We start from the raw sequence: 21,887 nt of genomic DNA on the forward strand, positions 1-21,887 counted from the left end.
TCAACATCGTGAATTATAAACGAATAAATATCACAGTTGATAAATGACACTAGTAACAAGATGAATCAAAGGCGGGTCGAGAAAAAAAAAAAAAAAGAAGATGCACAGAAAAGTAATTATATATATATAAAAAAAAATTTGTGTATGTATTATACAGGTATTTTTAAATTTAATAAACATTAGATACATGAACTAATGAAACATATATATGAAAATTATCATTGTCAACTAAATAATAATGAAGTATTTTATTTTATACTTACATTTTTAATGCTTATATTCTAATTTATGTATAATTTTGTTTTTCTTATTTTTTGTTAATTCGTATTTGCTTTGGAGTGACTTCCTACCTTTTTTTTTGTGTGGATTATAAGAGAAAATCCCAAACAAACATTAAAAACCGCACAAAAACATGATAGAAGAAACATCTGGCAAAAAGGCGTTATACAAGAAAGAAGGCAAAAAATCAAAGATCCTAGTACTTCTATTTAGAGAGTAACCAAATTTAGATAAACCATCTGCAAGTTGATTCGCCCCCAAAGAACATGCTTCCAAACAAAGCTTCCTCCTAGGAATTTCAAGATACACTTGATTGATACCATGAAAGAAGAGAGAAAGAGAAGGAATTTGGAAGATCGGTGGAAGATATGCCCTGGGAATTTTGGAATCAATTGTTACTTCTAATTGATGGTTGGACACTAAAAAAGAAAATATCAATAGATGATGCAAGTCTTTTGCAAAAGGTGTGGAAGAGAGATAGGCGTATTAGTGATACATATATAGCTTGCAAAAAACAAAGTGAAAAGGAGGCAATTTTTTTCACTTCTTGGGCTTTTATCATCTGCAACAAGGTATTAACTTTTAATTCTAAACTGCAATTAGTATTCATACCTAAGGGGCAAGACACCTTTAATGTAGTTTTGTTAGGAAAAGTTGTTAGGTGATTACGATGAACATGTCTTATGCGACAAATCGTTAGAATCATGCGTAGTAAGTGACACGTATAAGGGTGACCTTAAAGTCCCAAGTAAAGTCATTATTTTGCCATCACAAGGTTGGTTGGTGTGACAATAAATCGAAGACCGGTCCAAAATACCATTTAGTCATCATAATTTTTATTTATTTAGATTAAGTCTTTCACTCCAAATTTTGTTCAATAGTTAACATACATATAACACATGTGTGTGATAAATCATAGATTTGTATAGATTTACGAAGAAAAATATAAATATTTAAATAAAATTTGACTTTTCAATATTTTATACTTTTTTATTTAAATATTTTATAATTTTTTCTGCCTCTATTTATTAACTAGTACAAATAAATTTGTTTAAATACATGCGAATAGTACTTTTTTTTATGAGTAAAAAACATAAAAGAGACTACAATTTGGGGAAAAGAAACCCCCAAAGCATCATCCAGCACCAATTTAAAACAATAAAACCATCCGAAGAAGAAGATCCTTTGCGGGTTAATCAGTTAGCAGATTGATTGCCTTCAAATTTTATCGGTGAATATTCATGAGTAATATGGATATTTTTTTCATTCCTAAATTAGCCTTTACCAATAATATTCTTTAATATACGGACATGTGATCAAATACCTAATCTTATACTTAAAAAATAAGATTATTAATTTATTCACCATTCCATATTAAAATTAACTTAAAACTCGTACTAATAACCATTGTTTATTAGTTAATAGTCTTATAAGTTTTTTTTTATTATTTAACTAATAGTATTTTTTTTACACTCAACGAAATTAAACTATTTTTTTAGATGAATAAACAACGCTTTAATATATCAGTAGTTCTCATAAATTTATAACTAACTGATGAACATTTGCAGCAACATTGTTGTTATCGCCGCTGTAAGCCACGTGAGATGCGGGGAAACGAATTCTCATTCCGTTATTCCATTATTAAGGAGTAAGAATATTAACAAAACATTTTAAATAATATGTATTTTATTATTTATTAAATTCTAAAATTAAAAAAAACCTGTTAAATATTTTAATTATCAATAAATTTTAATTAATAATAAAATATGTATTTGAGATAAAAATAAAAAAATCTCACTTAGTTGCGAAGATACAAAAATAACCTTAAATATATATTTTTCTTCTTCTTAATTTAAAAAATGTTTTGTTTAGTGTGTTTTTTGATAAACCATCAGTCAGAAATGACTAAAAATCAAATTTAAAAAACTAAAATATAAATTTAATTTAAGAGAAAAAATAATTTTAACCATATAATTAATATAGAATATTTATTAATTTTATTGATAACTAAATTGTGTTAAAGAATTTAATTGATCACTTATCTTTAATGATATTTTTCCATTTCAACCATGTTAAGTTGTTCAACGAATCCAATATGATTTAGACCAATAACTTATTCAAAACCATAATAATATATGTTTGAAGAAAAAAAAATATTTTGGGTGAGTTTATTTGAAATTAGAAAAATAATTCTAAAATAAATGTTTTTTATATAAGTTATTTTTTTAAAAATAGATAAAATTTATTTCTTAAGAAAAATAAAAAATTACTTATTTTAAATAAAAATAATTTATACAAACATAAAAAAAAAAATACTTATTTTAAAAATTAAGTTTAAATAAACTCATCCTTTTACACTAGCTGAAAATAAGTAAGAGTGTAAGACCACTTGCTAGATTGGTTGTACTGACACTACTAGCTCGCAGGTTTGTGTTCTGTTCTGTTCTGCTTTGCATTCTCCGCCATCATCATCATCATCATGCAAGCGCTTCATTCCCCCACCCTCCGAACTTCTCCCTTGGACCCTCTTCGGGGCCCCAACAATGCCGCCGCCAAGCGACGCGCCTCCTCTGCCAAGCGCGTGTTCTTCGTGTCCGCCACGCTGGCGCCGAAGGTGTCCGCCCCGCAGCGGCAGAAGGACCCGAAGAAGCGCGTGGTTATCACGGGAATGGGGCTCGCGTCGGTGTTCGGGAACGACGTGGAGGGGTACTACGAGAAGCTTCTCGCCGGCGAGAGCGGCATCACCCCCATCGACCGCTTCGACGCCTCCAAGTTCCCCACGCGCTTCGGCGGCCAGATCCGCGGCTTCTCCGCCGAGGGCTACATCGACGGCAAGAACGACCGCCGCCTCGACGACTGCCTCCGCTACTGCATTGTCGCCGGCAAAAAGGCCCTCGAAAACGCCGACCTCGCCCCAGACAACCACTCCAAGGTCTCAGATCTATTCTCTCTTCCCACATTTCCTTCTTATCTTGTTAGTTTACATTTCCGAGAGACAATCCTTTTTGAGGCACCGTGAGACACTAATTGTTAAATAGTCTCTCTCAGAGACAATTCTGTTAGAATCGGACGCTAAATATAGACACTTATTTGAATGGAATTTGAACCTTGATTCGCTATTGCTTATTCATTTTTTTTTCTTATGGAAAACCCTATTTAACTTGAATTTGTGACTCTGCAGATTGATAAGGAGCGTGCTGGTGTTCTTGTAGGCTCCGGAATGGGAGGTTTAACGGTGTTTTCTGACGGTGTTCAGGCTCTGATTGAGAAGGGGCACAGGAAGATAACGCCGTTTTTTATTCCGTATGCCATTACTAACATGGGTTCGGCTTTGCTTGGGATAGACCTTGGGTTCATGGGTCCCAACTATTCTATATCCACGGCTTGTGCTACCTCCAACTATTGCTTTTATGCTGCGGCGAACCATATTCGGAGAGGGGAGGCTGATTTGATGATTGCGGGTGGGACTGAGGCTGCCATTATTCCAATTGGGTTAGGGGGTTTCGTTGCTTGCAGGGCGCTTTCGCAGAGGAATGATGACCCCAAAACTGCTTCCAGGCCGTGGGATAAGGACCGTGATGGCTTTGTTATGGGCGAAGGTGCTGGAGTTTTGGTAAGGCTGCATTCACCTTGTGTTCATCTTAATCAGTGTAGAGCTTGTTTGGATAAACTTGGCCGTAAGGGCTTATAATTCAAGAAAATAGGAAGGTGAAATGAATTCGGTTTCAACTCTTGAGTTAAAATCAACTTATCTATTTAACTTTTATAGAAGCTCTCTTGTCTAACTTCTCCAAAAGCTGTGGTGCATAAGTTGATTTTAACTTATTGAAGAAACTCAATTCGTTTTACTGTACTTACGGAAAATTTATCCAAATATGGTCTCAAGCAGCATAATTGTATGTTTTTTTGAAGATATTTTATGAAGAGATTGCTATGTTGCATGCATTTTTTTGTTCTGTGCAAATTAATTTTTAAATCTTAAAGTGTTATAATAACTTGGCAGGTAATGGAGAGCTTGGAACATGCCATGAAGCGAGGCGCACCTATTATTGCTGAATACTTGGGAGGTGCTGTTAACTGTGATGCTTATCACATGACTGATCCAAGGTCTGATGGACTTGGTGTGTCTACATGCATTCAGAGCAGCCTTGAAGATGCGGGTGTGTCACCAGAGGAGGTACTATTTTACTCCTTGTACCACTCTTCTTCTTTTGTTGGTAATTTTATCTGGTAAAAGGATTGTTGGTTTCTCTTCTCCTGCTTTATTGTGTTTCTCCTCAGTATGTCTCCCTAGTTGACTCTACTTCTCTGATACCTACTTACCTTGCTTGCATATTCTATGTGTTATCAATATCTTTTTCATGATACAATGGTGGATGGCATGGCATGCATGTATAGAGATGGTAAACATATTTTATAAAGTTGCTGCTATGTATTATAATTTGAGTAGGTCTCCAAGATTTTCTTTTCTAGCATTGAAGTTTGGATAAATGACAGCAGTTAGATAATTATTTAGATCCAATTACATAGGTTAGGATGCTCATTATGTTTATTAAATGTGTATCTTCCTTGTCAACCAGTAATGGGTGCTGCATGGTTAACAAGTATGTTAGAAAACTACCCGTAAGGCAGGTTTACCATAGGAAGAAAGGGAAAGAGGGAAGAGAAATAGCACCTTGAGTGAGTAATACCAGCAGGCAGAGAGTGGCATAACTGCCTACACATGTGGCAATGGATATGGGAAGGTGGGAGAACTCTCTACAGGAGGGGAGAACCGAGAAAAAGGTAAGATAGACCATAGATCTGTGTAGTGAGAGACCAAGGTAAGTCTTGGGGTCTAACTGTTTTCCATTATATAGTTTGTCAGTTTCTCTCGAAATTCAGGGTACTAGTACTGATATTGCACCAAGATCGATAGCAGAGTAACATATACAGTGTACATTTTCTGGGTGATCTGGCCCAGTTTCTAACTTTCTATCAACTGCTCTTTGAGATCCCTATTTTGGGAGCTGTGAATGGTGAATGTGCAAATGGAAGGTTTGATAGAAGCTCTGGAGAAAGGCTCCAACAAAAGCTTTGAAAGAGCTTCAAGAAGCTTGAATGAGGAATGATGAAGGAGCCCAAAATGTAAGTTTTGACCACAAGAAGGATCTCATGATTTAGGATTGAAATCTTGGGATAAGGGTTGGAAGATGAAGGGAGAAATGGGGGATCACAGGGAACCAAGCACATCCATCAATTGCCTAATGCCTCTGCTGGGCTGAGTTTTGGTATAATGCCAACCATGTAACTCTACTAAATTCTCTCCTTTCAAATCTTTCTATGGTGTTGTGTACCCTTTTTACTGAGAGGAACTGGAGATATTTCCATAGGGGTAAATATCATTAAACTATGAAGGGAAACCATATTCTGGATAAATTGAAATGCATTTGGTTGAGGCTCTGAGCATAATGTAGCCATGTGCAGATACGGAAATCAGGGAAATTGTTTATGAAATTGGCAAAGTTGTGTACCTGAAGATTCATCCCTATAGAGTACAATCCTTAGTCCCAAACCAAAAGGGTTAGAAAGAAACTCATTCCTCGGTACTGTGGTCCATATAAGGTGCTGGACTGGGTGGGACTTTTATAAGCTGAAAATTCTAGAGGACAATCACGTTCAACCTGTATTTCATACAGTAGGGATGATTGGAAACTCAAAGTTCAACCAAATAAGGCCTTAAATATCAGGATTAGCATAGATGACATTATTGATGTTCTGGTGATGTGTCAGAAACTTCCCGACTTTCTCCTAGAGGACAAGGTGAAAATGCATGGGTACCCATAACACAACTGTACCAATTACCAAAGCGAGAGGAGGCAGAGAATTTGTACCTCATGTGAGCAAAGTTCTCAAGAGTCTACACATGCTTGTGGAGGCTCCATAAACATGACTTGTAGACTCAATTTATAAATTCTAAAGGGTTTTACCAATTACAAAAATAATATTAAAAAACTCAACTAAAGTATCCAAACAAAATATTATGCTATAAAATAATAAATATCCAACATTCTAACTTCATAATATAGCAAACCATAATAACAAAGCTTGGTAATACAAGTTAAAGTTTATACATAAAATGACCAAATCAAAAGTTTGTAAGGTAAAAACAATTTGGAATTCAGACAGAACCCAGTTGTAAACAATTTAGCTTAGACACCACAAGGGATAATCAAGTGGGTAATCAAATGTTCAGTGTTAATCAAACTTTGCCCAATTTCTCCAAGCTAGTGAGGGGAGGGGAGGCACAGCACAGCACAATAGGGGAGAAGGGTAGGCACCACAACACAAATTCCATTTAACATTGATTTTAAGCTTTCAAATATGGTAGGTTTATTTCAACCACAATAAGGGGGCAACACGGCACAATAGCGAACAATGACCCTTTGTTCCCTATTGTGCCGTGTTGCAAATTGTTGGGGGATAGTCTTAGCTGGCAGGTTGTAATCGTCATAGGTATGTTGTTGCAGATTGTGGTTGGTCATTGTTGTCAGAGGTTCCTGTTAGGTTGTTTGACATTGCACTTGCACCAAGAACACAGATGCAGCAGGAACTTTTAGGTTGTCAGAAGAAAAAGAATAGGCAATAATGATCTGCATAGTGAGAGAATCAGAGGGAGAGAGTAAGGACTCTTTTATAGTTTTATGTGTTGTGCTATTTGTCTTCCATTTTGTGAGTTATGTTCATCTTTTTCTCTTGTAATTAAGTGTGCGATACTAATATTACACAATTACACTGATATCAGTTGCAAACCGATAATATACAGCATGTGTAATTGTGTACCACCTATTTTTTCTGAGATTTGGTTCAGTTTCTCTTAGAGTGATGCCAAGTAATCAGAATGTGTAAGAAACACAGTACTATTAAAACATAAATTAAAATATCTATCTGAAAGTAAGGCCCAGGCTGTAGTGACTTATGCAAATAATGCTTTAGTACCCAGTTACTCTCATCATTCCAAGAGAGGAGCTTAAGTCACTGATGGAACTAAAAGGATATTTGTAATGCCATTGCTGTATGATTTTTTTTCTTTCTGGAAGTTAGTCTTAATGTTTGGTTAATTTATTTTTATATATTTTACTTCTGATTCATCCTTACCATAAATTAGCAAAGTGAAAGCATAACAATTGCTTCTTTTCAGGTCAACTACATAAATGCACATGCAACTTCCACTCTTGCTGGAGACTTGGCAGAGATCAATGCTATTAAAAAGGTTTTCAAGGACACTTCTGGAATCAAAATTAATGCAACCAAGGTATTATCCTACTATTGACTTTTATGTGCTGGTGAAAGCTCTGTTTTCTTCTAGACTATAAAGCATTATATTTGATTAATTCCTTGGCCATGAACTGATGTACATGCTCTTCGTTTTGTATCAGTCTATGATAGGGCACTGCCTTGGTGCAGCTGGGGGTTTGGAAGCCATTGCCACAGTGAAAGCCATAACAACAGGATGGCTGCATCCAACAATCAATCAATTTGTATGTATACGTAATATTTTAGGGTTATGATTATTATGACTGATAACTTTTGTATTGTAAATTGTTATTTATCATTGACAGTGTTTTTCACCTATCTTTAGCCATGTGGGCTCTATTTCTTGGTATGGCAAAATTGTTTCTGAAATTATTGGAGATCATACCTAGGAATTTGCATGCCTTCAATGTATACAGGAGCTCATTGTAACAATGTGAGAATTATTTCACATGTTAGACTTGTCATTTTAATATAGGGGTGGTTAGTTTGAGGTGTTTGAGCCAGACCATAGTGAAGATCAAGCTAGTATTAATTTTCACCATACTATTAAAAAGTCAAGTAGTATTGTGTTGCTGGGTGACTGACTGGAGGGGGCAGAAATAGTTGTGGTTTTAATCAAAGCAGTTAGGAAAATATTATGTCCTTTAATTGTCCCATTTTGCCTTTGAGAACCATACAGAATCATTCAGTTTGATTTTCTCGCAGCAATGTTTTTTAATTTTAAAGTTAAAATATGTACTTGGTCTTGAATGCAGAACCCAGAACCTGCAGTTGATTTTGATACAGTGGCAAATGTCAAGCAGCAGCATGAAATCAACGTTGGTAAGATTCTAAATAATTCAATAACCAAAGTGCCCCCCACATGATACAGGCCATGATTTGGACAGCTAATTGGTGATTCTTTTTTATTTCAGCCATTTCAAATTCATTTGGATTCGGTGGACACAACTCTGTGGTAGCATTTTCTGCTTTCAGGCCTTGATTGCCCAGCTTAGCTTGTCTGAACTTTATGTAGAACACGGGTTTAAGTTAATTGAAATTTTGTTCTCTCTACATCATTGAGGCTATTTATTCTATCTGAGTTCGTCATATATAAAAGCTGTAGGCCTGTAGTTGTTCATTTTGTGCCTAATTGTGACTTGACAATTAGCTATAAGACTGTTTTGTTGTAGAACATTTTGAATATAGCTCGAAGATTTCATTATTTGGAGGTATGCAGCAGCGGATAGAATGTCAAAACTCAAATTCTTAAGCATTCTTCCTTATTGTAGCATCAGGGGTTTATTTGAATCTCACTTGATCGGCTTCTTGAATACATGCTTATACAACATTATTTCAGAGGGGTTTCATGAGTGATGACTTTCAAGATAAATTTGTAATCTATGAAAAGCAGTAATTTATAAATCACGTCTTTGTACTAATGCATATGGATTAATCGTTTTTTTTCTTGTGGAATTCGCCATGGAACTGCTGTCAACGACAATTAGACAAAGAAAAAAAAATGCTTGCACATTTTTGTGTACGCCATTTTTTTCAGCTGCTAGATGTACAATTTTCTGCCGTTAATTAATTACTAACCTCCGTAAAAATTTAATACAGAACTTGTTGGGCTATATATCAGTCTTCTATATAATGTAAGTTGCTTCATTGCATTATAAAAAAAAAGCACTTACAGATATTATTGTGTTTCAACTTATTTAATCTGAAGCAGAATACTGTTCAGGGTATTAAACAAAATATTTAATAAAGGTTTTTTGTAATTATTTAAGTAAAAGTACATAAATATAATTATCGACTTGTGTCAATATGTTTTATTTTTAATAGTTTATGTTTAAAGAGTTATACCACTGATAGTTTTATAATAACTTATAAATGAGATATTTTAATTTTAAAATTACTTTTATTATATATTTTACCATTATTTAATACTTTCTTCAAAGAAAAATAAAAGCAACACCCATCCAATGAAAAATCATCTTAGATTGTATTAAATTTAAATTTAAATTTTAAATTGAATGGATGATTAATTAAAAATTTGAAATAATTGAATTGAATAACTTTTTTATTTATTTAAAATTGATCCAATTCAATTAATGAACATAGGTTAATGAACATCATAAACTCTATCAATTTTTGACACTTTATCTAGAAGTTACAATAAACACTAAGAAGTAATTTCAGTAAAGATTTTATCTCTATCAATTTCAGTCATGATCGGATGTGTTAATACATCAAGTAATTTCAGTAAGAAATTAACATTTCATCAAATGTGTTCTTGGACAACCATCCAATGCCAATCTTGTGAATATTCACACCTTGAAAATATTTTGTTTTGTTTAAAAAGTAATCATGAAACTTGATCGAATCCGATAATTTGCATTAGATTTCTCTCTGAGATTGAATCCAATTGTGAAACAATGAAACCACACTCACCTATTAGAGCATTATTATAGGCTAAAATAAATTTTTGGTTTCTTATTTATATTTTAGATTTTAATTTGATTTCTTATGTCTTTAAAGTTTTATTTTGGCCCCTTAAAGTTTATTCATTATACCAAATTGATTTTTTTTGTCAAATTTTTACATTAATTTGATTAACTTGGTAACAAATGACAAATTATAAGAGATGTCATGTCAGCCAAAACATTGTTAATAGTAAAAACTAATGAAATAACAAATTTGGTTTAAAAATGACACTATAAGGAATCAAATTAAAAAAAAATTAACTTAAGAGACTAAAGGGAAACATAAAATATAAATAAGATATAAAAATTATATTTAAACCATTATTATAAAAACAGAGAAAATATTGAGGATTGGAAATAGGGAAAAACGTGCAAAAAGATGAAGTTTTAAAAGCTACAGTTTGGGCCATGAAGTCAAAAAGCCCAAGAATAGCGTGAACTTATTAACCATAAATCGGCCCGACCCACAGTGGACCAACCATTTTCCCGCCACAACGAGAGCATGAGGCTCCATCTTCCCGCCAAATACAAAGCCCTTGTTAGCGCCAAAAAAAAGGAACCACCATCTTCGTTTTCTTTCATTCTTCTATTCTTCTAAATCACCATTACTCTCTCTCTCTCTCTCTCTATCGTTTCAGAGGCTTCGACAATGGATTTGAGCGAAGAAGTTAGGGCAGCTCACAAGCGAGAATTCTCCGATTTCTTGGATCAAGATGTATGTCCCAAACATTCTGTATTCTCGTTTGTGTTACTTTCTCCTTCTTCATTTCTAACGAGTTTGTGTTGAATCATTAGGTCGGGAAGGGCATATACATGGACGAAATCAAAACCCTAATCAACCTCAAGCGCCACCGCCTTATCGTTAACATCTCCGATCTCCACAACTTCCGCGACTTGGGTAACAGGTTAGCACATGTGCTTTTGTTTTACACTTTCAAGTTTCAGTTTTGTTACTGTAGAATTTGATTCTGTTTGCCAAGTTAGTTTATGCGATTGATGTTATTCCTTATTTATATACATATGTATATGTATATGTATATGTATATATATATTTTTTGGTGTTATGCAGGATTCTGAGGAGTCCAAGTGAGTACATGCAACCGTTCTGTGACGCTGTCACGGAGGCTACTCGTGCTATTGATCCTAAGTATTTGAAGGAAGGGGAACAAGTGCTTGTGGGATTTGAAGGCCCTTTTGTTTCTCGCCGTGTCACGCCCAGGGATCTTCTCTCTCAATTCATAGGTTCCATGGTCTGTGTTGAGGGCATTGTCACCAAATGTAAAATTACTCTGCCTTCTTTTTTTTGTCCTTTTTTTAGTTGTTGTCTATGGTTTAAATGATTGACTGCACCCAATTTCTCATGAAATTAGGTGATAAAGTGTCTGTGAATTAAGTTCACTATCTTTTTCCTCTCTGAATTGTTTATTCAATTGCTTCCTGATATTTAAAAGGGTTTAATTTGACTTTGAGAATGATATTTTACTTTTGGTTATTTTGAGGTAATGCATGTTTTTTGTTCAAGGATTTTAACTTTTGTCATGGGTATTGGTTATATAACCTTTCTTTCTCTCTTTCGTTCTATTTGTTTTTTTAGGATACAAGTGTACAGTGTACTACTTCATAATTTTGTTTGACATGCAAAGCTTTTATTTTAATGACAAGTTAATACCGTTTATGCTTAAGTTGCTCTTCGTGTGTCTTGAGTGGCATGTTATGCATTATGCTATGTGATGATGATGGCAATATGAAGATCTTTTACTGGTTAAAGTTTGTCATCTCTTTCTTTTACAAGCAGCAGTTTAGTTTTATCTTTAGGTTGTTCTTTTTCCTCATTGATTCCTTTCTTTCTGTTTCATTTGGCATATATTTACAAACACAGCTCTATATTTGAGAACAAATACTCTGGTTTAATGGATCTTACCTTTTATTTTTATTTATAGGTTCTCTTGTAAGGCCAAAGGTTGTTAAAAGTGTTCATTTTTGCCCCACCACCGGAAGCTTCACTTCTCGCGAATATCGTGATATTACATCTAATTTGGGTTTGCCCACAGGATCTGTTTACCCTACAAGGGTAATCTAAAGCTCCTTGATGTCTAATATAATTTATAATCACCCGACAATGAAATTTACTGATTAAAGCTTTGTGGTAGGATGAAAATGGGAACTTACTCGTGACTGAGTTTGGGCTGTGCAAATACAAAGATCATCAAACTTTGTCCATTCAAGAAGTTCCTGAGAATTCTGCTCCTGGTCAACTCCCAAGAACAGTGGATGTCATTGCAGAAGATGACCTTGTTGATTCTTGCAAGCCTGGAGATCGAGTGGCAATTGTGGGGATATATAAGGCTCTTGCAGGGAAAAGCAAAGGAAGTGTGAATGGAGTATTCAGGTAGCTCCAGAAAATATACTGACATAACTCCTTTTCACTCCGTTGCTTTTTTGAACAGAAACTTGATTGACTGATGTTCATGCAGGACTGTTCTCATAGCCAACAATGTTTCTCTTCTCAACAAAGAGGCTAATGCACCAATCTACAGTGCTGAAGATGTCAAAAGCATTAAAGAGATAGCTGCAAGAGATGATGCATTTGACCTGCTAAGTAATTCACTTGCACCATCTATATATGGGCATTCTTGGATAAAGAAAGCAGTGATTTTGTTGATGCTTAGTGGGGTGGAGAAGAACTTAAAGAATGGCACTCACTTGCGAGGGTTAGTATTTCCTCGTGATCTTGTTTCTGTTAGTTTTTTTTTTTTTTGTCAGCTACTTTTCTGTTAGCTGAAGTTGGTATTATTGAAATCCAAGTTGGTCGGCTCCTTTTCTCTTAATATAAGATTGTAATGTTCGCCTGTCTTGCTTCTTTAGTGACATTAACATGATGATGGTTGGCGATCCCTCTGTTGCCAAGTCTCAACTCTTGAGAGCAATTATGAACATTGCTCCCTTGGCCATATCAACCACAGGCCGGGGTTCTTCTGGGGTTGGTTTGACAGCTGCAGTTACTTCAGATCAAGAAACTGGTAAATCATTCGTCTTGGGCTATATATATGCATAATTCTATTATTACATCTGTCATCTAAGCAAAAATTGTAATTTCTTTCTTCTAGGAGAAAGAAGGCTTGAAGCTGGGGCAATGGTTCTTGCTGACAGAGGTGTTGTCTGCATTGATGAATTTGACAAGATGAATGATCAAGATCGTGTTGCTATACATGAAGTTATGGAGCAGCAGACTGTGACTATTGCCAAAGCAGGTATCCATGCATCACTTAATGCCCGGTGCAGTGTGGTTGCAGCTGCAAATCCCATTTATGGAACTGTAAGTGGCATTATGCAGGAAATTTGCTGTGAAGTTTAAACTACCAAAGTTCCTGATGTTGTACCGAACATTTAATTTTTTTTCTTCTAAATAGTGGCTTTTATTGTGCAATTCTACAGTATGATCGTTCATTGACTCCAACCAAAAATATTGGACTCCCAGACTCCTTGCTTTCTCGATTTGATCTACTGTTTATTGTGTTAGATCAAATGGATCCTGATATTGATCGTCGAATATCAGAGCATGTCCTTCGTATGCATCGATTTCGTTCTGCTGTTGATGGAGGTAGATAAGCAGTTTTCAAATGCCAGGGACGTGCTTATACTAGAGAATTCTTTTATTCAAATTAACTTAACAATGTAGGTGAGGCAGTGCTTCATGGGAGCTCGAGATATGGAAGAGAAGATGAAGCTGATATGGACTCATCTGTTTTTGTCAAATATAACAGAATGTTACATGGGAAGAAAACTGGAAGGGGTCAAAAACGTGATACGCTTACAATTAAGTTTCTTAAAAAATTTATCCACTATGCTAAGCATAGGATTCAACCTGAACTTACTGATGAGGTGATGTGCCTTTCTTGTTACTATTAGCAATTCCATTTTTCTTAATTTATAATGAATTCCCTTTAATATTTTGCACTTTATCCATGTTAATGGGAATTTTGGTCTGCTATATTTATGTTACAATTGCCATAGCTGAATGCTTCTTCTCAAGTCTGATTATTTTCAATGGTTGTTATGCTTCTGATCCAATCCATTATTATATAGACATGTGACTAGCTTTAATTTAACATCAATTGACTTTGTCCACAGGCATCTGAGAACATTGCCACGGCCTATGCTGAGCTCAGAAATGCAAGTTCAAATGCAAAGGTTAGCATTGGGAATTGAAATTGACTCTAAACATACAAGCCATTGTACTAAGTAGTTTTTTATTGATATTATGCTGGCTTTATGCAGACTGGAGGAACACTTCCCATAACTGCCAGAACTTTAGAAACCATAATACGTCTGTCAACAGCTCATGCCAAATTGAAGTTGAGCAGAGAGGTACTTGACTTGGCATGTACTCTATAGTGGTCTCTTCTCTGCTATTTATAATATAGTGAGATACCTGTCCATTTTGATAACAAGTTCAGGGGTAATGTCAATTAACCTTTTGGTCTTTCTTGCAAGTTTTGCTTGGATAACTCTTTCCAAGCTAAATTATGGTTCTCAAAATTAGTATTTTGGCTGGTGGATGTTAGGAGTAGCATGCTGTTTACTTTTAACCAAAAATAATGTTGGTATCTCCATTAAGTTAACATTTGAAAAAACAACTTTTTTTTAAAGGAAAAAAAATCTCCTTAACTACACTTTTTGTTTGTTACAATGCTATTCTGCTTATAAGTTTTAACTGGTAGTACTACAACAGCGTGTGTTTTCATTGTTGTGTTCAGTAGACTTTCTTATTGAGCCAGCACTTGTCTTGTCAGGTTTCAAAGTCTGATGTTGAAGCTGCTTTGAAGGTTCTAAATTTTGCAATATATCACAAAGAACTAACAGAAATGGAGGAGCGTGAGCAAGAGAGGGAGAGAGAGCTGGACAGGAAGCGCAAGGCTGATCATGATGAAAATGATGGTCCTGATCATGGTCCTAAAGATAGAAGAGGTCCTAAAGATAAAAGACGGTGAGCAATAATCTATACTCATTGGAAAAGATAAATAGATTGCAGACATCTTTTCATTCTAATCACCATAATTGGCTTACAAGAAAATTCATTTATTACCATATTCTATACCAAAAACTAAATTAGCATGCTTACATAAGACTTCAATGTTGCCATGTAAATATTAAGGGGGTTGATGTCTAGATTTCTTAAAAGATATTTGGCCATTAATGAACTATCAACTCATCTTGTCTTTTTTATTTTGGCTAGGTCAACATCAACAGATGCCATGGATGTAGATGATAACTCAGCAGCTCAAGCTGCTGTTGGACTCACCCCTGAAAGGTTGGTCAACTGTCAATTCCTATATCGCAGTTTTGTTTTCTTATATTCCTGTCTCTGCTCTACCTGTTTCAGACGTAAAATATCTTTCTATTGACTTGCAGAATTGAAGAATTTAATTCTCTATTTAATCAGCATATGCATGCCAACCGCCTGGACCAAATAACTATTGTAAACTTAGTGAATGTTATCAACAGAGGGGAAGATCCACCATCTTACAGTGCTGCAGATGTACTACTCCTATTAGAGGTATGATCTTCTGATGTATTTCTGGTGCCACCTTCCCAACATGAACTCCGTTAATGGTGTATTTTCTGAAATTTAGAGGTTGCAAGATGACAATAGAGTCATGATAACTGATGGAGTGGTGCATATGATATCATAAAATGTAAGATTGTTTTCACAATCTCTTTACGAAGATTCAGACAGGTATGCAATTTTATAAACGGATTATTTTATTATCGTTAATGGATCAGATGCTTGTCTTCATAATTCACTTTTAAACAAGACTTAGTTACATCTCTTAACATAACTTATGCTTTCAAAAAAAAGTTACACCTCTTAACAATTGATTCTTGTAGACATCAAATCTGAAAACAAAATTATATTAAATGATGAGCGCATTAGTTTAATCTGATGTGCGTGTTTACAAAATTTGCAATTACAAAACTTCATTTGCATTTTAACAAACTACGGATGAATTTCAGGGAGCAGAATTTGCTGCTAGGGTATTATGTAGCTTACACCGGAGGGAGACTTGAGAAGGAATTGCAATTTTCAGAACTCTTTGCTAACACTTCAACAAGGAAATATCGTGTGATTGCATTGGCATCCTCTTCATAGAATTCTTTAAGTTATAATGAACTTTGTCGTCCCTTAAGAGAGGTTTTTTTTTTGTCCATAATTTGATACTGGCCTTATCTTTATGTATTTCAGTGCTGCTAACTGCCAAGTATGCGTGTAAACAAGGCTTTAGAAATGACTATTTTTGGTCTCCATAATTTAATGTTCCGCCACTTGTGATACTTTTGATTGACACCTAATAAGATATGGTTGGCTTAAATATTCAGTAAAATTAACCGAGAATTGAAAAAAAAAATGAAGCTTATGACGTGGGTTCAATTCAATTCAATTATAGACTTATGACTTGTACCATATACTTATCCCACCTTGCAACTCCTATCTGCTTACCCGACTACCTTCCTTACTCTTGGCAAATGGTAACCGGATTTTAACGTACCTGATAACATTAATCAGGTCACACACTGAATATTTTGATACTAGAATTCAGAACACCGTTAAAGATGTTGTAATGTCTATTCAAGAACATGATCTATTCTGTAACTGAGATATTGATTGGAATGTAGTCAGTAAGTGAAATTAGGATCTTGCCTTCAGTACGATTACAATATTACCTTTCATATGAGCTCTAGCACACTTAACAGTAGAATTCAGTCCAAATGAACACATGTAATGTAATTCATAAACTCGTAATGAATAGCGTAATACTAACATACACTGCTAGGAATTGTATCAAGTTATCTATTTAAGCCGTTATTAAAAATTAAACACACCAATCATTAGATTTTCAAACGATATCTACCTCCGTTTGTAGACATTTAAATTTGAATCTTCATTTCTACAAGGCATTTTTAAGTTTTCTTGCATTAATTATTATTATTTTATTTATCAAAATATCCTTAATTATAGTGATCTAACTATAGTTAATTATCCTTACAGGATTATTAACATGGCTCATTGTTCCTTTCTTTTAAAAAATACCAAATTCATGCGACATTTGTAATAATTTTGTTGTGTCAGGGTTGGCACTTCATAGGCTGATTGAATCATTCTGATTTCTGGATCGCGTGCGTATAAACGTCAAAAGACTAATATTTAAAAACAGTAATTAATTTAGCTGCCAGTTATTTTTCTGGAAGTTACTGTATCGCCAGAGACGAACGAGGGAAGAGACATTAATATAACGAAATAATTCCACATATTAAATAGTTCTGAAATAGTATTCTTAAAATATAACTAAGCTTGTTAAAAAAAACAAGTTCAATAATTAATATACAATTCGTGTGGGTTCCTCAGAAGAGCGTGCATGTTACGAGGAGGTAACAGAGGAAAAGTATATCAATTTTGTTGCTCCACAGGACCACAATCCTATCCAAGGACATCGAGGATAAGTATATCTGGTTTTTGTAAGGTGGAACATAAGCATATCCGATTAATGAAGTAAATGTGGAAATGAAGTACTACTCTTAATGATCATAACCCAAAAAGAGAATTAGGGTCATAGAATAAGTGACCAGGCATAAACTGTAACCAAAACTATGTTCATCTAGTTGCCTTTTCATGTTTCAGGTAAAAAAAAAAAATCCAAAATTTAAACAAGGAAGTTATCTCCTTGTCAACTGACGATAACTACTCAATCAAGAGTCTAACCAAGGACAAGAAACTTCTAAATCACCCTAATCCCTGAAACTTCTCGAGAAGAGAGGGTTGCTCCAGAGACCAATTTGTGGGAAGGAGGAAATGAAAGAAGGCAGCAATATATGTGACATAATTGTGCCAACATCAAGAGTTTATTTGTCAAACTCCCATATAACCCCTCCATCTTCTGCAATACCAAAACAAAAGACCATGATGACAACCTCTAATTAAAATTTGAACAAATAAGAGTTAAGTCATTAATTTTCAAATTCAAATAACTAAAACCTTGTAATTTTTAACATAGAATATCAGCCTCTGAAAGTTGATATACATATATATGAGATAGTCATAAACGCAAAGCAAGCTAGCTGAAGATACATTGAACATCACAAAATACATATTATGAACATTTATAGCTTGGCAACTAAAAACTTTCCATACCTTGTCTGGATGAACTTTTTCATAGACAATTACAGGGGGAAAAAAAGGCAAAATGAACTGAATTTTTTCCACAAATTAAAATCAACTTATGCAATTTAACTTTTATAGAAGTTCTTTCATCTAACTTCTCCAACTGAGATGCATAATTTGATTTTAACTTATGGGATCATCTCAAATTATTTTACTTTTTTAAGTTCTTCTCTGATAAGTGTTTATGGAGAAGGTTAACTAAATTGGGTCATAGTCTAAAAAGAATATGTAGAGCCCTGTCCAATAGTAGTGAAGTTTCTAGGTGCCAAATGTTATTCCATTCGGTTGGGCAATTTGTTTCTTAAAAAATTGATGATTGGGTTGAAAATTTTAAGATGTAACTAGCTCCCATGAGAGTAGTTGTTCACTCAACTTTGGCAGTACTTTAGGAGCATTAGAAAAATCAGAAATCGCTTCCAAGAAGTAAGGCCTTTCATCATTTTAAAATTACAAAAATCAGGGCTAACAAGATTGACTGAAATGACATTTTTGTAATTTCAACGATTAAACAGATGTTTACTAATCTGGTGCACCACGTTCAACAAAATCTAGATGTCCAAACCTAAATTGAGAGTCTAATAACAAAGGAAGCGAAGGGGAGAGAAATACCTTTAACTTTCTTTTCAATCCAGGTCTCAATAAGCATTCCAGCAGCTACACCACCACCAATGCATGCGCTGCAGAATAAAATGGCCTTGGGCAGCGGCCATCGTGGAAGGAAATAGAATTCAGGAATTTCCCTAACTTTCTTCGGTAATCGTTTCTTCAATGCAGGTTTAGCACTCGGATTTTGCTGCATCTCGCCACCAACGGCTTTCCAATCCACCCCTTTGAATGGATCTTTCGCATCTTCGCTTCCCATAATGCCGATACTCTAAACCTCAGAATTAACTGCAACCAAAAGGAAATAAAAATCACTTGGTTTTTCAAACAGAACACTGAGATAAAGAAAGAATAACAAGAAAATCCAATGAGATTGAGTGAAACACCAAAAACTTTGGAAGAAGCAAGAGCTGAGCTGAAGGGGAAGAAGAGATATTAGGGTTTGCTTTTCCAATACAGAATAGGAATGTAAGGCACTAATATTCCAGCCAACCAACAAACAAACATTATGTATTATTCTCCTTTCACATTATCGAAAAATTCAAAGTCTTTATCCGGCTAAAGCAAAAATACTATTACCGTTCTCAATCACTGCGACGGTGCTTCCAGTTCCAGACGCCGGTGAGGGAGTGAGGCTTTCCTTTCAATTGAAGTGGTGACTGAGGGTTCTCTCTTCTCTGTTTTGTGAAAAAAATTTGTCCAAGCCAAAAACGACGCCGTTTAGTTTTTTTGAAAAAAAAAATTGCTTGACCCTAACGTATCGCGTGATTGGTTCACGTGGCACGGTTATAACGTCTTGTTTGGGGAGGCTGGAAATTACAAGAATAATCTGGGTTCCACGGTGATGTCATGTCAATGGCTGCAACTCTCACTGCTGTAAGAATTCCCACTTTCCACCAACGCCATCTCAAACAACACTTCACGGCACCCTCTTCCTCTTCCTTACGCCTCCTCAATCTCGCAAAGGTAACAACTAACAACACATTACACCACAATCTTCTCTTTTTTTTTTTTTTTTTCCTTTTCCTTTCCAGCATCATGTGCATGTCAAAAACACACACTTGCCCTCTTATTTATTTTATGTTAGATGGAAGGAAGTGAGATCAGTGAGCAAGTAGTAGGGGAGGATTTGGGAGCAAAGAAGAAAGTTTTTGTAGCTGGAGCCACTGGTAGCACTGGCAAAAGAATCGTTGAGCAGTTACTGGCAAAGGGTTTTGCTGTTAAGGCTGGGGTTAGAGACATCGACAAGGCCAAGACAATCCTTTCCTCTGCCAATCCATCTCTTCAAATTGTAATCTTGTTCGCACAATAAGTGATTTTTTTTAATTATTGAGCCTAAACATTGGAAATTTGGTGTATATGAGTGATTTGATATGCAATATGGTGTGTATGTGGTGCAGGTGAAAGCTGATGTCACAGAGGGTTCTGATAAGCTAGCTGAGGCCATTGGTGACGATTCAGAAGCAGTAGTATGTGCCACAGGCTTTCGCCCGGGGTGGGATTTACTTTCTCCCTGGAAGGTTTGTCAAAGTTCTGTGATGTCTTGATAGTGTAATTGTAATGATTAAATGTATTACTATTTTATGTTAGTGTGGCTCACTTTTAATATCGGCGGGGATTAACCAGTGTCCTTGGTTTGGTTTGGTTTAAAAGAAAAATAGGTTGTGGTAATTCAGGTTGATTGTTGTGCTCAACATATTCACTTATGCAGAATCCAGGATTGGTGAAGTTATTCTGATAGTGGGATAAGTTATATATATTTTTCTTGTGTGCATCCATTGTTTAAACTTTAAACATTAATTCCCCGTTTCCCCTTGATATTTTGGCATGAAACTGTGGAAGTAATATAACCAGGATGGCAGGATCTTTGTTTCTTCCATGTCTATATTATGCACACTTTGGTTCATGTTGTATCTCTTGTTTAGTAAGTGACATCATTATTGTTGATGGAGAACCATTGGAATCCTTTTCTTCTACTTAGATTGGCAAATTTTTGTGTTGCCATGTGCTTTCATTTGTGGAATTTTCCAGGCTTTCACTTGTGAAGGGGTAAAATGTCTGTATAACAAATTTGAAACATCATCTGTCCTTTAAATAGAGGATAAGTTCATCAGAAACTAATTACATTACAAAGAAAAACGCCAATAGAGCAAAAGAGCATTGCAGGGTGGGTGGATTATTCAGTCTCTTTGTATCATTCAGTGCTTTCTTATAATAAAGGGATACATTATGCAGGTTGACAATTTTGGCACAGTAAACCTTGTTGAAGCATGCAGGAAACGCAATGTTAACAGATTCATTCTTATCAGTTCCATTTTAGTTAATGGAGCTGCTATGGGACAGTTACTGAATCCAGCTTACATCTTTCTTAATGTTTTTGGACTCACCTTGGTAGCGAAACTACAGGCAGAGAAATATATCAGGAAATCTGGTATAAACTATACAATAATAAGACCAGGCGGGTTGAGAAATGATCCTCCTACTGGAAATGTTGTTATGGAGCCAGAGGTAGTGCCTACGTTTCTGACTTTCTATTACATTCCCACAGTAGAATCTTAAGTTTATATTTTGTGGAACAATTGTTTAAAGATTTAAAAATTTGTGTATCAGGACACCCTTTATGAAGGTTCCATATCCAGAGATCTAGTTGCTGAAGTGGCTGTGGAGGCATTGGCTTATCCTGAGGCATTTTATAAAGTTGTGGAAATAGTGTCTCGCCCTGATGCTCCTAAACGCCCATACCATGACCTTTTTGGTTCCATAAGGCAACAATGATGCCTGAGATTTGGACTTGATTGCAGATTAGCAAATGTTGATTTGCTTTATGGTGGCAAATTTGTATCTCAACTGTGTTCCTATGTGTGTTGTTTCATTCAATTGGTACACTAGAATAATGTGTAAATATTTCAGTATATCTTTAATTTTATTCTCCTACCTGCCAAATTAAAGGTTGGTAGATAATTCAGCACTAAAGATAAAGCTACTTCTGTTTAGCTAATTCAATTAGCACATGTTTGGGTAAACGA

At 35.1% G+C, this 21,887-nt stretch overlaps 4 protein-coding genes across 7 annotated transcripts; 3 read left to right on the forward strand and 1 right to left on the reverse strand.

Annotated features, from left to right (window-relative positions):
• Positions 1-2,661: 2,661 nt before the first annotated feature.
• Positions 2,662-8,941, forward strand: LOC114412665 (3-oxoacyl-[acyl-carrier-protein] synthase I, chloroplastic-like). Its single transcript, XM_028376638.1, has 7 exons — positions 2,662-3,211; positions 3,461-3,892; positions 4,283-4,456; positions 7,460-7,573; positions 7,698-7,799; positions 8,331-8,397; positions 8,490-8,941. The coding sequence occupies exons 1-7, from the start codon at positions 2,759-2,761 to the stop codon at positions 8,555-8,557; spliced, it is 1,410 nt and encodes a 469-aa protein (XP_028232439.1). The 5' UTR covers positions 2,662-2,758; the 3' UTR covers positions 8,558-8,941.
• Positions 8,942-10,597: 1,656 nt separating this feature from the next.
• Positions 10,598-16,373, forward strand: LOC114412666 (DNA replication licensing factor MCM3 homolog 2-like). Its single transcript, XM_028376640.1, has 17 exons — positions 10,598-10,755; positions 10,836-10,945; positions 11,110-11,318; positions 11,981-12,111; positions 12,191-12,429; positions 12,515-12,751; positions 12,906-13,060; positions 13,148-13,356; positions 13,476-13,641; positions 13,720-13,922; positions 14,172-14,231; positions 14,319-14,408; positions 14,834-15,027; positions 15,277-15,351; positions 15,453-15,597; positions 15,674-15,777; positions 16,056-16,373. Exons 1-16 carry the CDS (start codon positions 10,690-10,692, stop codon positions 15,731-15,733), a joined length of 2,349 nt encoding a protein of 782 aa, XP_028232441.1. The 5' UTR covers positions 10,598-10,689; the 3' UTR covers positions 15,734-15,777; positions 16,056-16,373.
• Positions 16,374-17,458: 1,085 nt separating this feature from the next.
• LOC114412668 lies at positions 17,459-19,569 on the reverse strand. 4 transcript variants are annotated; one of them, XM_028376645.1, is made up of 4 exons: positions 19,441-19,556; positions 19,248-19,271; positions 18,868-19,149; positions 17,459-17,974 (listed from the first exon to the last, which is right to left on the reverse strand). In XM_028376645.1, the coding sequence occupies exons 3-4, from the start codon at positions 19,118-19,120 to the stop codon at positions 17,940-17,942; spliced, it is 288 nt and encodes a 95-aa protein (XP_028232446.1). In that variant the 5' UTR covers positions 19,121-19,149; positions 19,248-19,271; positions 19,441-19,556; the 3' UTR covers positions 17,459-17,939. The 4 variants fall into 4 exon arrangements, with proteins under 4 accessions (XP_028232446.1, XP_028232444.1, XP_028232445.1 ...); XM_028376643.1 differs by having other exon boundaries at positions 19,248-19,276; XM_028376644.1 differs by having other exon boundaries at positions 19,248-19,337.
• Positions 19,570-19,668: 99 nt separating this feature from the next.
• Positions 19,669-21,864, forward strand: LOC114412667 (uncharacterized protein At2g34460, chloroplastic-like). The gene is made up of 5 exons (XM_028376641.1): positions 19,669-19,827; positions 19,949-20,152; positions 20,262-20,381; positions 21,097-21,369; positions 21,472-21,864. Exons 1-5 carry the CDS (start codon positions 19,711-19,713, stop codon positions 21,634-21,636), a joined length of 879 nt encoding a protein of 292 aa, XP_028232442.1. The 5' UTR covers positions 19,669-19,710; the 3' UTR covers positions 21,637-21,864.
• The last annotated feature ends 23 nt before the right edge of the window (positions 21,865-21,887 follow it).

This window comes from Glycine soja, chromosome 5 (genome assembly GCF_004193775.1).
Source record: "Glycine soja cultivar W05 chromosome 5, ASM419377v2, whole genome shotgun sequence".
Classification (NCBI taxonomy): domain Eukaryota; kingdom Viridiplantae; phylum Streptophyta; class Magnoliopsida; order Fabales; family Fabaceae; genus Glycine; species Glycine soja.